The sequence below is a fragment of the Loxodonta africana genome, chromosome 1 (genome assembly GCF_030014295.1).
Source record: "Loxodonta africana isolate mLoxAfr1 chromosome 1, mLoxAfr1.hap2, whole genome shotgun sequence".
In the NCBI taxonomy this organism is placed as follows: Eukaryota; Metazoa; Chordata; class Mammalia; order Proboscidea; family Elephantidae; genus Loxodonta; species Loxodonta africana.
This window is the reverse complement of record NC_087342.1, coordinates 155516217-155531318: the sequence shown is the minus strand read 5'-3', so window position 1 is coordinate 155531318 and position 15102 is coordinate 155516217. Positions and strand designations below refer to the sequence as shown.

The 15102-nt window shown below is 34.2% G+C and overlaps 1 protein-coding gene across 1 annotated transcript in view; it reads left to right on the top strand.

Moving 5' to 3' along the window:
* LOC100666884 (ephrin type-A receptor 7) overlaps nt 1–14409 on the top strand; it is a 31418-nt gene extending 17009 nt beyond the window's left edge. Inside the window, exons 8-12 of the mRNA XM_064294737.1 lie at nt 1189–1416; nt 2201–2350; nt 10634–10827; nt 11801–11956; nt 14032–14409. Of these exons, the coding sequence (XP_064150807.1) occupies nt 1189–1416; nt 2201–2350; nt 10634–10827; nt 11801–11956; nt 14032–14146 (843 nt within the window). The 3' untranslated portion in view covers nt 14147–14409. The remainder of the gene's footprint in view (nt 1–1188; nt 1417–2200; nt 2351–10633; nt 10828–11800; nt 11957–14031) is intronic.
* Nucleotides 14410–15102: the final 693 nt, after the last annotated feature.

Genomic DNA, 15102 nt, shown 5'->3' with positions numbered 1-15102 from the left:
ACCCTATGGGGCAGTTCTACTCTGACCGACAGGGTTGCTATGAGTCAAAATCGACTCAACCACAACAGTTTGGTTTGGTATTAGAGTAGCATTTTGTTTTTTCGGTATGAAGAAATCAAGGAACAACAATCTTAAAAAAGTACAGAAGTAATTTAAAGAAGAATAAAACAATGAGGAAGCTGTTCAACATTGGCTCAGTGATCCCAGCCCTACTCTGTGGTACCTATTATATTGCAGTGTCTAAATATGTAAACGTGCATATTCTTACTCTCAGAGGCCCTTCACCTAAGTGTAGGAATATATATCAACATTTTGTAAATAGCAAGGAGAAAATATTCTGAAGAATAATTAAGGCATGCAGAGTTCTCTGACCAAACCTAGAATGATAAATTCAACCCACATTTATAAGAAATTAGAGAATATTTTATTACTGCATCACTGTATTAGGCATAACTATTAGCTCTCTGGAGGAAAGCATTACCTAGGAAGTTCATCAACTCAAACCAAGGTGCTTCATGTAATACAGTTGTAATTCAATTAGAAAAATATGTGGGTTATAAATAGTAAAACAAAGTTCTCAACCCCATTTGCTATTCTACTTTAGAGAATCTTTGTTGAAAGTAATATTCCTACCAATAGCAAAACAAAGAAAGGAAAGGTAAAAAAAAAATGAAAACAAAGTCAGTCACTATAATCATTTTTACCTCTTTGTTTTGTTTCTCTTCATTTTTCTTCAAATATTTTTTTCCTTTTCATTTCTTTTACTCTTTGGAAAAGAAAAATATATTAATAAATGCATATTCATTCTTTATATATATATATTTTAGATTATTTATATAACATTTTTGGCATGAGAGGAAAACACTTAGCTACTAGGAATATTTTTGAATATTCCATTCCCAAACTTTGACTTAAGTATTAGCATATATTTTTTGGACTTCAATAATCTCAAATGATTGTTAATATTAATAACACATTAATGTAAATAACTAAATGATTACCAAAACTATGTATTATTTTTCTATCAGTTAAATCAGCTTCTATTATATTATTTTACATCTATTTTATATAGAAAATTAATAATTCCTGTTATATAATAATAAATGACTAGCATGCATACATTTTTTTAATAGTGATTGTCCCTTTCAGAATATAGTTAACCAGAGTTTTGTCTTAATCTTCCTGCAGAAACATGATGGGCAATTTACAGTCATTCAGTTAGTAGGAATGCTGAGAGGAATTGCTGCTGGAATGAGATATTTGGCCGATATGGGATACGTTCACAGGGACCTTGCAGCTCGCAATATTCTTGTCAACAGCAATCTAGTTTGTAAAGTGTCAGATTTTGGCCTATCCCGGGTTATAGAGGATGATCCAGAAGCTGTCTACACAACTACTGTAAGAAAAAGTCTATTAGTTTCCCTTTTCGTGCTCCTGAGATTTTCCTACAAGAAAGCAGGTCTTAATAATGCACAGCTAAACAGGAGAAAAGTGGCAAACCGACCTCAGCTTTGTGTCACCGTTGTCATTTCCCTTTGGAAGAATAATTGTTATTATTGCCATCTACATATACGCTGGAGGAGAAGTAATGTTGCAGTGGTAACATGCTTATATCATATTGTGATTTTCATATAAATAGGGGATAGTCATATAAAATAACATCTAGTTTTGTTTTTTGTTTTAGTTTTTTGGATATTCCATTCCCAGACTTTGACTTAAAACTTAGCATATTCTTTTGGACCTAATACTTGAGTGATATAACACTAATAATTGTAACAGAAAAATATAACCAATGTTAATAAAGATTTAAAAAGAATATTAACTATATTCATATCATAACTTTTGTGAAACTAGAGAGAAGGTATATAACTGACATTTTATTTAAATACCCCACATTTCATTCAGTTTTACTAATAGCTACTTACTTTTTTACTTACCTTAGTCATTGTCTTTTGACTAGACTCTTGCCTTAAGATCACGTAGGTCACATTAAATTGAGTTGCCTTACAAATGAAAGCTTGTAATCAGATCAATAAATATTTAGCAACTTTAAATACACTTAGAGCGATTCAAGGTGGATAGACCTGATACTGAATTGCCAAGCAAATATGCAGATGTTAAACTGTAGCTTTCTAGTATTGCCATAAATGTTGTATAAGTTATTATACACATTTAAAATGTCAATGTCTTTTTGTAACAGGGTGGAAAAATTCCAGTAAGGTGGACTGCACCAGAAGCCATCCAATACCGGAAATTCACGTCAGCCAGTGATGTATGGAGCTATGGAATAGTCATGTGGGAAGTTATGTCTTACGGAGAGAGACCTTACTGGGACATGTCAAATCAAGATGTAAGTGTTACACTAGCTAAACAACAACAAAAAAAAGGATTTTGTACATTAATGTATATTATTATCGGAACACGTAGGTAATGGCTCATAAAAAAGAAATTTTAATAGAATTTTAAAACATAGTTGCTTAGTTTTCTGTTTATTATAAAGAGAACCTCACATTATTGTTTCTATTAATATTATTGGTTTTCATTTTGAAGAATTGTATTCCCCCTTTTTTTTTTTACTTAAATTCTGTGGACGAGTAAAAGCCTATAAAGGCATCTCCTTCTTAATAAAGGTACTGACGCTGTGCTTGCACAGCTGTAGTGGGAGTCACATGAGTAAAAGGATCACTCGCGGAGGAGAGTGAAGGGAAGCTGTGTTTTGTTTTGTCTTCGAAGCTTTTTTTTTTTTCTTTTTCTTTATAATTTTCTGAGAAGGTCTATTTAAATGATCTTTTTTTTTTTTATTGTTGATTGGTTTGATTAAATTTTAACTTCATGAGGAATCTCGACTGTATTGTCAATATCAGTTACGTGTTTGATACTGATATTTTGGAATGTAAACATAGTGGGGGTATCACTGAAAATTCCTAAAAGAAAAAAAATAAAACCCCAAACCAATCCCACTGCTGTTGATTCCGAATCATAGCAATCCTATAAAAGAAATAGTATTTATTAAATGTGTACTTAGTTGCCATGAGGGCACGCTGAGATATAAAACATGAGATATAAAACCCTTTGAGAGAAGCAAGTGAATATTTGCTCCAATTATGTTGAATTATATGAAATTGCCATTTTTGTAGGTAAGCATTCAAATACTGGAAAATTCATATAGTCCAACCTATTGAAAATGTGACTACGATATAGATAAAAATAGAAGTGTAAAATCTAGAAAAGTACCCTGAATTTGAACTGGAAATCTGGAGAAGGCCTTGGTTATAGCTCATTAATTAGAAAAAGTCTTCTAAGGGAGCACACTGGACAGTCCAAAAACAAGGCTTAGTGAAGTACCCCCCCCAAAAAACAAAAAACCCAAACCCACTGCCATCGAGTTGGTTCTGATTCATAGTAACTAAGGCTGTAAATCTCTAAATCTCTACAGAAGCAGACTGAATTTTCGGTTAGCAGTCAATTGCTGTAACCACTTTGCCACCAGGGCTCCTTAAAGTGAACTGTACGGGGGACTAATCAGATAGGTTCAGTTTCCTATAACAGAGAATGTGTATATTGCTAGTAATTAGAAGTGAAGATATGGCCAGGGAAAATTGAACAAAGGCTCTTTTGAAAGAGTTTAGAAATGATACAAATGCAAGTTCTTAAAGAATAAAGTTTTATAAAAAAGTAGTGCTTGAGGAAAAGTCTGTATTGCCATTTAGAAGAAGGATGTGAGTAGTAAACTTCTGGAGTCATTAACTCTTAAGGTACTATAAACATGCACAGCAATAGAAGCTGATTGAAATAAAGTTAGTTTTCAAAAACAGATCATGAGAATTGTTATATTAAATCAGTATCTTTGTTTTAATTTTAGAATTTTCCACATTAAGTTCCTATAGCTCTTAAAACTTGTAAATAGAAAGCTAAAGTCAGACTGTTCATATTTGGCTGGAAAGGTTATTTTAGGTACCTTTTCCATTTAACTGAAAAAATCGCAGACTGAAAAGGGGTAGCTTTCAAATCACTTAAATCATTTGGTGTTTGGAATTGAGTGATGACATGAAACTTTGTTTTTTTTTTGTTTTTGTTTTGTTTTTGTTTATCCAAGATAAAAGTCTAAATGATAAGGCAGGTTGGCAGAGGCAGAGTTGTTAATATCTGACAGGTCTCAGTGTCAAAGATTTCATGGACTGTCAAAATGTGGGCAAACAAATCCTTGGGGCAGAGAAAGAGAAATATTTACATTCCCTAGACACTTGGTAGATTTTTGTTTCTTTTGACACCTTCCTTCTGTACTAGATTCAAACGTAAAGGGACTGAAATGAATATAAGATGACTTAAATTCAAAGTTCACTAAACTTCAAAAGACGAATAATGGAAAACAATTATCCTTAACTCTAATTTTAGAAATTCTCTAAATATTTGTTCATTTTTCTTGAAAATGAATTATTATAAATATAGAATTAGTGTATCAAGAACTAATACTTTTTACTAATCAAATTGTTGCATCTAAAGTTTAGTTTGGACCTAGAACATTTAGTACCATTTTTCATTTTCCTTTTTTAAATGTTGACGGTCTCAATTAATTATTTAAAGTTGGACACAAGTTTGTATAGTAGTAAGAGGTTATCTACGCAGTTCAGTTTGTACAGTAAACTTGATATTAATACTTCCTTTATGGAATAATATTCATTATATTATGCTGTTTGTGTGCTATATGAGCAATTATATGTTTACTCTAATATCCAAATGAAGAGAAACTTGAATAATTCAAGATAAATCCAATCTGAGATAAAATTCTCCAGATAAAAAGTTTTTTGACCTGGAATCTTTGGCAGGAATTCATGGAGAGAGTAAGAGATCTATGAACGTCGTGATATATATGTATATATAGGAACTGTTGTGGATATGTGAATATATTGTATTTTTCTGTGAAGTTATCCTTCGTCATATTTTCAATGGTATATATTTGAAAAATATTATCTTGTTTGATTTATTACGTGGAACAATTCATTCTGCATCGTTCAAACTCAGTTGCTAGAATTTGTCAGGGAATTTAAAAAGCCCACAAATTTTAAATGCCTTAGATTTTAAAAGACTCTTCATAAGATACCATGAAAACAAGGTGTAAATTGATGGCTATGTTTCTAAGCAACTCCACAGAGCTCCATGCTGACTACTGAATAAGGTGAGGGTTCTGTGATCACTAAAGAAATGGAAAAGGTATAGAAGTCGATGAGTGGGATAGTTGCCAGTGCTAGAAACAAGGTGAGTCATTTAACTAGGATACTTTAGCTGTGCTCTGGATGGGGCTGTGAGCAAGGAGAACTTGAGAAAAAGTTACATGATTTTGAAGGGTGACACCCATGTTCAAGAAGGTTATCACTTGATTAATACTTGAATGAACATTTATTAGTATTATCATGTGCCTGTAACTTTCTTGAGTTCTAACTGCAATGAAAGGCTATTTAAAATCTAGTTATTTACTATGAAAATTAAAAGGCTGAGCTTTCTAAATAAATTTCCAACTTTTATTCTTCTGCACAATCTGCAGGAAATTGGTGGCCTTTCAAAGAAAAAAATTATTTAAATGCAGTGAAACCTAATAGAATATGCAGGAGTTGAAAGTACTTATATTTGTCTTTCACAGCAACTGTGTTTTAGTTGAATTTATATATTGATTAGTATAAATAAAATTTTTACCCTCAAGTTCTGAAATTTTGAAATTCTTATATATGTATGTATATATACACACACACATAAACATATGCACTAATTTTTTTCTGTTTATAGTATACAATCAAGTTATTTCTTCTTACTTTATGCTAAGCCAAAGGATTGTTAATTTTATGAGTAGGTAGTCAGCTGCTAATGGAGAGGTTGGTGGTTCAAACTCATTAGCCACTCCTTGGTAGAAAGATGTGGCAGTCAGCTTCCGTAAAGGTTACAGCCTTGGAAACCCTATGAGGCAGTTCTACTCTGCTCTATGTGGTCACTATAAGTTGGAATCAACTTGACAGTGAGGTTATGACCATACACCCAAACCCAAACCCACTGCTGTAAAGTCAATTCCAACTTAGAGCGACTATAGGACAGTGTAGAGCTGCCACCATAGGGCTTCCAGGCTGCAATCTTTACAGGCGCACACTGCCACATCTTTCTGCCAAGGAGTGATTGGTAGGTTCAAACCACTGACCTTTCAGATACTGGCCCAGCATTTAACCACTGTGCTACCAGGGCTCCTCGTAGTCATAAGGATGGTGAAAAATTAAAGCTTCCATAAAGATATGGCACCAGATAATCACTTTAATTGGTATGTTAGAAGTCATTTGAAAGCTTTGAAAATATAATATGCTTATAATTAATTTTCAACTAAATTATGAGTCCTCGATTTTTTCTTTTAGAAGTCACCACTTATGTATGACTTTGTATTTTTTTTCATATTACGATTAAAAAGTTTTTTTTTGGATAAAATTTTTCCACAATTCCATAAGTAGAATCCAAAATATTTATTTAACTGTATAACATGTGAGTCAAATATTTTGAAATTAATAAAGTCAAAACAGGCATTGAGCAGAGAACAGAAATCAACCATATTATATTCCATTTTGAGTTATTACAGACCCATTTTCATGGGCATTTACGCTCCTTTTTTCTCTTAGTCACAGTGGTCATAATATTGTAAACATTTTTCAGTGAGCAACTTTTTTTTATTTCTAAGTTCCTTCACAGCATATACCAGGGAAGTGGTCCCTGTTGTCTCCCACAGGCCTTTAAAAAAATAATAATGTAATTTACCCTAGCCACTTCCTACTTCTCTAGGAACTATCTAGTATTAGAATTGCTTACAACAGTTTTTTTTTTTTTTTTTTCTTTGCTGACTTTTATTAGAATACTAAAGCCAGATCTGAACAAGCAAATCTAAGGCTTTTCTGGTAATTCAGCAATAAAAGATATATTTTAACTGAATTCTGCAAATAATTACATAATGCTCTAAGAAATATAAATTTGGCCATCTTACCTGTGTACCTTGTTGTTTCTAGGAATATATAACTCTTTGCAGAGAATACTTTTTATTTCCCAATTGTAAATATAGTGCCTTGTTTATAGCATGTACCCTGTGGTCAGATAAATCCTGTTTCCTCTACTAACAACTTGTTGTGTTGGCCCTTTGCTTAACTTCTCTGCACCTCAGATTCTTTATCTCTAGAATCAATGTAATAAAGATACGTATCTAACAAAGTTTTTGAGAAGATTATATGAGATAATTCTTTTTTAAAACAGTGACATACAGTAAATATTCAATAAATAGTTATTTGATTGTTAGTTGTTTCTTTAACAGGTAAGTTGTTTTTTTTTTTTTTTTTTCTGGCAAGCTAACTAAATAAAAACTACATAACAATGAGGATGAGTTTGTACCCAAATTGCCCCTATCGATTGGTTTATCCTCAATGAGTTGTTCTTGTTACTAGCTGCTGTTGAGTCTCCCCAGCTCAATGGGGATCCCGTGCATACACTGCTGCCTGGTCTTATGCAGTCACAGTGCAACTGTCGTGATCTCTAGGGTTTCCACTGGCTGATTTTTGGAAGTAAATGGTCAGGCCTTTCTTCCTAGTCCATCTTAGTCTGGAAGTTCCACTGAAACCTGTTTGGCATCATAGCAACCCACCAGCCTCCACTGACAGACTGATAGGTGGTATGTGTTCTATAGAGGCTTAGGAGTCCCCAGTATAACTATTGTTTGTGCCACTGTGGGTGTAATTATTTGTGGGAACTTTAGGTTCCCAAAGTCCATTACCATCCAGAACATCTTTTAATTTAAATGCTACAATTTGCTGCTGCTCCTTTAAAACTAACCACTGTATCTTAGAGAGGAGTCCCTGGGTAGCGTAAACAATTAAGCTCTCGACTACTAGCCAGAAGCTTGCCGGCTAGAACCCACCCAGAGGTGCCTCTGGAGACAGGCCTGGCAATCTCCTTCTGAAAGGTCACAGCCATGAAAACCCTGTGGAGCAGTTCTACTCGGCATACCTGGAGTGGCCATAAGTGGGAATCAACTCAATAGCAGCTAACAACAATATATCATAAAGAACTTGAAGTTTCATTTTATACTGAGATAATTGTTTCTCTCTGCTATAACAAAAAAAAAATCATCAAATTACTGTAATACAATTAAACAACTGCAGAGATTCCTTGACTCTTTCATTCCTTTAAGAGTCATTTAGTGGTACTATTCTTTGCTCATAAAAGAGCCCTGGTTGCCCAGTGGTTTAAAGCTCAGGCTGCTAACCAAAAGTTGGTAGTTTGAATCCACCAGCCTCTCCTTGAAAGTCCTATGGGATAGTTCTACTGTGTTCTGTAGGGTCACTATGGGTCGGAATCCAATCCATGGCAACAGGTTTTTTTTTCCCCTTAAGGCTAAAGTTTTGTTTGTTTTTTTCTGTAATGTTAGTCAAAGTAAATAATTGCAGAAACACTACATAGTATGAGAGACTTTGTGAAGACTTAACTATGGGATGATGACTCCGTTGTGTGTGTGCGTGTGTGGTATATGGTATTTTAATATTTAGGAAGTAGAATCATCAAAAAGTGATGACTAATTGTGGTATATGAGACAGAGATTCTGGGACTGCTCACGACTTTCTGACTGGGATGACTAGTAGGCTGGTAGTGCCATTTATTGAAATAGTAAATGTAAAAGGCTTGGTGGAAGGTGATAAATTGTGTTAGATATGTAGAGTATGAGGTAGCTATGGAAAATCCAAGTGAAGTTATCTAGCAGACTAATGGATATACAACCTAGAGGTCAGGAGAGAGTTTGGGCAGAGGATTTTATACTTACAATTCTTTTCAAAAATTACTGTGATTAAGTTCATCAATTTGCCTTTTAAAATTTGTCAATTTGTTTATGTAGGTTTTACTTAAAGAATAAAGTGGACTCCAGTTTTTTTTTTTCTCTTATATAAAAGATTTTCGCTAAAAATTATTGATGCCAACCACTTTATTCCATTCCTTCACTATCCTTTTACATTTAGTGTGCTATCCTTTAGTGTCAGGTTGCATCTTAAAGGTATGTTCCCCTAAAATATTAGGCTCATCAACATTTCTTAAAGCCAGCTTTTGTCTGCCTATACCTACTTTTGGCCTTATTTTCTTAAAAAACTCAAGGTTATTTTTTTTTTTCTTCTTTTAACATTTCTACTAATATATGTCAGTGTCACCAAAAAAAAAAAAAACGTGCCTTTGAATCAATTCTGAGTCATGGTGATCCCATGTGTTACAGAGTAGAACTGCTCCATAGTTTTCTTGGCTGTAATCTTTACAGAAGCAGATTGCCAGGCCTTTCCTGCACAGTGCCACTGGGTAGGTTCAAACCACCAGCTACCTTTAAGGTAGTAATCAAACACAAACCACTTGTACCACCCAGGGGCCTCTAGTTAGTGTCATAAGATTTGTTAATTCCCTTTACAGACTATTTTAATGTTTTGCAAGCCCTTCTTATTTGTGCTGTTTGCTTCCTGCTCTTTTCTCCATGCTGCTCAGATTTGTAACAATTTCTGATTTTTAAGACACTTTCTTTGCTTTCTGTATAGATACAAAAGCCAAGTCTGAGTGATAAGTAATTTTCATACTTTCTGGTTATCATGTAACAATGTTTATGGGTCCCTATTTTTTATTTTTCATTAACATTCAAAGCTTGATATAAATAGTATCTTCGACTTTTATTAGATATGAATAGGTGGCGTAGTGGTTAAGTGCTACGGCTGCTAACCCAAGGGTCGGCAGTTCAAATCTGCCAGGCGCTCCTTGGAAACTATGGGGCAGTTCTACTCTGTCCTGTAGGGTCGCTGTGAGTCGGAATCGACTCGATGGCACCGGATTCTGGGTTGGGTATGCTGGTAAAGTTTAACAACGATCTCTGTGAGTAGGAAAACCCCGATTTATAGCTTTTGTCAATTTTCTGGAGTAACCTGCCTCCCCCACCACTGATGAATTATTTTAGTCTGCCAGTGTGAGATCCCTGAAGGTGGAGTTTGAAAGGGGTACGGTTGCTGCTCAAGCACAGTACAAGCTGGCTCCGGTAACCCACTCTGCCTCACAACACCAGGTGCTGAGTTTCAGATTGTTTAACAGAATAATGGGATTGGTAATGTCTTCTGTCCTAGTACATTCCTGTATTTTGATTTCCTCTTAAAATGTGTTATCTGAAATAACTCAGCAAAAAATGGATCTCTTTTTGGCTCATCTTGCATAAATCAGACTTCCTTTCTCAACTTGAAGAATTTTTAAATTTAGGGGCAAATATGTACACTCACAACTATATACAAGTAAAATATTTCCATAACATGTTCCATTTTGAAAACCTCTGGGATGGCATTAAACATTTTTCCATCTCTTCCACCCCAGGTGAACTTAATTGCTGCTCCCTATTGCTGAATTAACTAGAAAATGTCATCATATCCTGTATTTCAGGTGCCCCTTAATAACATCTTTAATATTCATAGATGTTTTGGAAAAAAGTAAGTCTTTTGCAAAGCAGTGTGCCTCACTCATACCTAGATGAATCATTTTGCCTACTGGGTGATTAATTTTATTATAATTGAACCTCAGTCAGTAATACTTTTAATGTCCTTTTGGCTATTAGGTTATAAAAGCAATAGAAGAAGGTTATCGTTTACCAGCACCCATGGACTGCCCAGCTGGCCTTCACCAGCTGATGCTGGATTGTTGGCAAAAGGAGCGCGCTGAAAGGCCAAAGTTTGAACAGATAGTTGGAATTCTAGACAAAATGATTCGAAATCCAAATAGTCTGAAAACACCCCTGGGAACTTGTAGTAGGTAAGAAATACTAAGGGAATGAAATTTAGCTCCTCAGCCTCACTCCAATGGAAAATTGATATTTGTGTTAAATTATTAAATCTATATTAAATTTATTGTATTTATGGAATGCTTTATTTTTTTTTAGATGGTTTAGCTTAATTTTAGTGTTTAAAGAGAATCTATTATTATCCCCCCTCTTTTTTTCCTTAAAAATTATAATCAGTATTACTGACTGCCATTGCTTGGAAAATTTTGTAAACTGGATTTTTGTGATAAGGTAGCATTTCAAGTTTTCTGACCAATGGCATTATTTTAGGGGTTTTTATTACTGTTGCCCTACTTTTCTGTTATATACATATTATCTGTATTATTGTTCAGCCATAAATTATTCAGTAAAGTGGTTCTATGAAGATAAAAGTTATCAGAAGTAATTCAATACACAATAGAATTTTTAAATTTGTGAGCATTACAGTCAGAAACTTTCCATTCATTTCTTAACCTTAGCTTACTCTATTGTGATGCATATTAAATCATGACACACTGGTCTCTATTAGTAATAAATTAGGTACTTGAAGTGTATTAACTTGTGTGTACCATCAGTACAGCTTGTACAGTGTTCTCAACAGCACCCTCATGACCCAAACAAGGTAGTGCACAGCCAAGTTTGCTTCCTCTGCTCCAGTTACTCTTAGCAGAGCATATGAATAAATATTTACTGATTACAAATATTGTCTGTTGTACTTTAAAAGTACAAGGAAAACACAGTCTGAGGGGCAAAAAATCTAAGTAAAACACATATTTGGGAGTTTATAGTTATTGGGCAACCTCCATGATTTAGGTTTTTATTAGCATATCTGTTTATTTGTTATTGTATAAACCAATTAAAATATCTAAATTTTATTCTTTTAAACCATTAATTTTGTACGGGCCAGGGCATTCTTTCCTTGGTAGTTTATGAAAATATTTGTTTTTCTGTTTCATTCTTATCTAGGCCAATAAGCCCTCTTCTGGATCAAAACACTCCTGACTTCACTACCTTTTGTTCAGTTGGAGAATGGCTGCAAGCTATTAAGATGGAAAGATATAAAGATAACTTCACAGCAGCTGGCTACAACTCCCTTGAATCAGTTGCTAGGATGACTATTGAGTAAGCTTGAAATTATATTTAAGAATTTATTAGGTACAATACAAGCTTTATACATCCACTCATCTTCCATTACAGGGATATAAGCCACAAAATCAAGAATAAAAGTAGCTCTTTGATGAGTGCTTACTATGTGCTGGGGATTATGCTAAACACATATTTTGAATATACATTAATTGTCTTTAACCCTTAAGGCAACAATTTTATTAAGTTGATAGTTTTATACACATTTTACAAATGAAGAGGCTAAGGCTCATAGAATTTAAATATTTTCCTGAAGGTGACTCAACTAGTAAGTGGCAACTAACGTGCCTTCATATCCAGTTTTCTAAACACTACCCAGTGGCACTCCCTCTGTCATTCACCCACTGCATCATTTAGGTTCCTGTTCCCTGGAGAATTTTATCCGTTGCATGGGAGGATTTCTTCTACCATGCTTTTATCAGACATTAAAAATCTCAAACTTCCATGCCCAATACCTAAATGCACTAGTTCCCCCAATATATTGACCTTTTGAAGTAGCCAAAGGAAATTGAATTTAATTAACTGTTGTTAAATGTTTAACTTACTTTTTAGAGGGTGTGTGATTGATTCCATTTTTTTGTTTAACCTTGAAAATGACCTGATAAAATAATTTTGAAATTGCCCTGAACTGGAACTTAGGAGTCCCTGGGTGATACAGAAAGTTAAGTGTTCAAATACTAACCAAAATGTTAGTGGTTCAAACCCACCCAGAGGCACCTCCAAAGAAAGGCCTGGCAGTCTGCTTCTGAAAGGTCACAGCCATTGGAAGCCTTATGGAGCAGTTCTGCTCTGCACACATGGGATTGCCATGAGTTGGAATTGGTTCAAAGGCAGTGATATTTTTTTCCCTCTTTTTTATTAGTGGGATCCTCTTCGTTTACTCTCATAAGAGGGGTTTCACAGTTTATAAATGAGAAGACCAGATATTCTTTCATGTGAGGAAAAGACATGTGCATGAATTTAAACATTTGCATACTCTCTTGTTCTGTTTTTTGCTAGTCACCATGTGGGTGGATCTGGCGTAATTACACCTGGATCCCCGAAGCAATCTATACCTTGGGAAAACTGTGTTTCTCAAGGTCCTATTAGCCCACATCTATGAAATACTATGGGACACTAAACACCAAACCCGATACCACAGAGCCAATTCCAGCTCACGGTGACCCCGTGTACGCAGCGTAGAACTGCCTTCGCCAGGGTTTGCGATGGCTGTGAACCTTTGGAAGCAGGTTACCAGACTTCTTCTGAGGCGCCTCTGGGTGGGCTCTAATGTCAGCCTTCGGGTTGATAGCTGTGTGCATAACAGCTTGTGCCACCAAGGGGCTTCTGTAGGACTCTACTGTTGCTATATTTTAGCTGTTTGTAAATAAATAACTAAGCTCAATCTTTGTGTTTATAAAAATAAAATAGAAAAAAATGTACTTACATCAAATTTAAGCTGCTAAACATAGGTATTATACATTTAAAAAATAGTATTTATCTGACACTCAAATGACTGAGTTAACTGGATTAAATATACAGCCAGCAATGTGTTTAGAATTACCACATGATAATTAAACTCAATGAAAAAATTTTGTATGATTATTGATGGTTCTCCATCTTTCTACTATATCCTAGCAAATGTTTCCATTCATATTATATACTGTTTCTCCATTTAAAAATTTTAAACCCCAATTATTTTCAAGAACACAGCATTTAGAATGAACTTTCTCAGCCTTAAAAACCAAAAAAAAAAAAAAAAAACCAAGCCCATTGCTGTTGAGTTGATTCCGGTTCATAGCGTATTTAAGAGTAATGTTAAAACATTAGTAACTTCTTGCATAAAATTTCAAATCAGTTTAAAAACAGCTGATAATGGCAAATTGAGAATCAGTGAGGCCTTTTACAGAAAAGAATAATGATGCAAGTTGCCAGTCTGACCCACTGCAGTAATATGGTCATTAATACCCAAGAAGGATGAATAGTAATAAGATAAACAGATTCTTAGAGTCGGTGGCAGTTTAATGCAATATAAATGCTTGGTAATTAATAAGAATCTTATTTGTCTTTCTCAGGGATGTGATGAGTTTAGGGATCACACTGGTTGGCCATCAAAAGAAAATCATGGGCAGCATTCAGACTATGAGAGCACAAATGCTACATTTACATGGAACTGGCATCCAAGTGTGATAAGCATTTCTCCCTTATGAGGGAGATTATGGACTGCGAGAGAACAGTACTGGCCTTCAGTATATGCATAGAATGCTGCTAGAAGACAGTTGATGTCCTGGGTCCTTCCTAGAGTGAAAAGAAGATTTAAGAAGCACCTATAGACTTGAACTCCTAAGTGCCACCAGAATCTATAAAAAAAGGGAATTTAGGATCCACCACTGGTGGCCAGGAAAACAGCAGTGACAATAAACAAAGTACTACCTGAAAAACATCCAAACACCTTGAGCTCTCTAACCTCCTTTTTATCTTATAGACTTTTTAAAGTGTACATAAAGAATTTAAGAAAGAATATATTTGTCAAATAAAATCATGATCTTATTGTTAAAATCAATGAACTATTTTCCTTAAATATGTGATTTCAGACTATTCCTTTTTAAAATCATTTGTGTTTATTCTTCATAAGGACTTTGTTTTAGAAAGTTGTTTATAGCTTTGGAACTTTTTAGTGTTAAATCTGTGACACGTTACTACACTGGGTACCTTTGAAAGAATCTCACATAAAAGAAAATTAGCATGACTGAAGATGTACTTCTATCAGAACATTGGTATCCTTTTTGTGCCATTTTATTCTGTTTAATCAGTGCTGTTTTGATATTGTTTGCTAATTGGCAAGATAGTCAAGAAAATGCAAGTTGCCAAGAGCTCTGATTTTTTTAATAATTCCTTTTTTTAATAGATCAGACAACACATTTTCTTTTCAATGAAAAAAAAAGCAATAATGATCCATAAATACTATAAGGCACTTTTAATGGATTGTTTATAGAGTGATTTTACTAGACAGAATTTAATAATTAAAAAAAAAACTCAAATTGTAGATTTATGACTATTTAAAATAAAAAGATGATGCACTTCATCTAAAGAATGTTGGTAAAAGCAAGTCTCTGAAAGCAAGAACTATCCAGTGTTATCTAAAA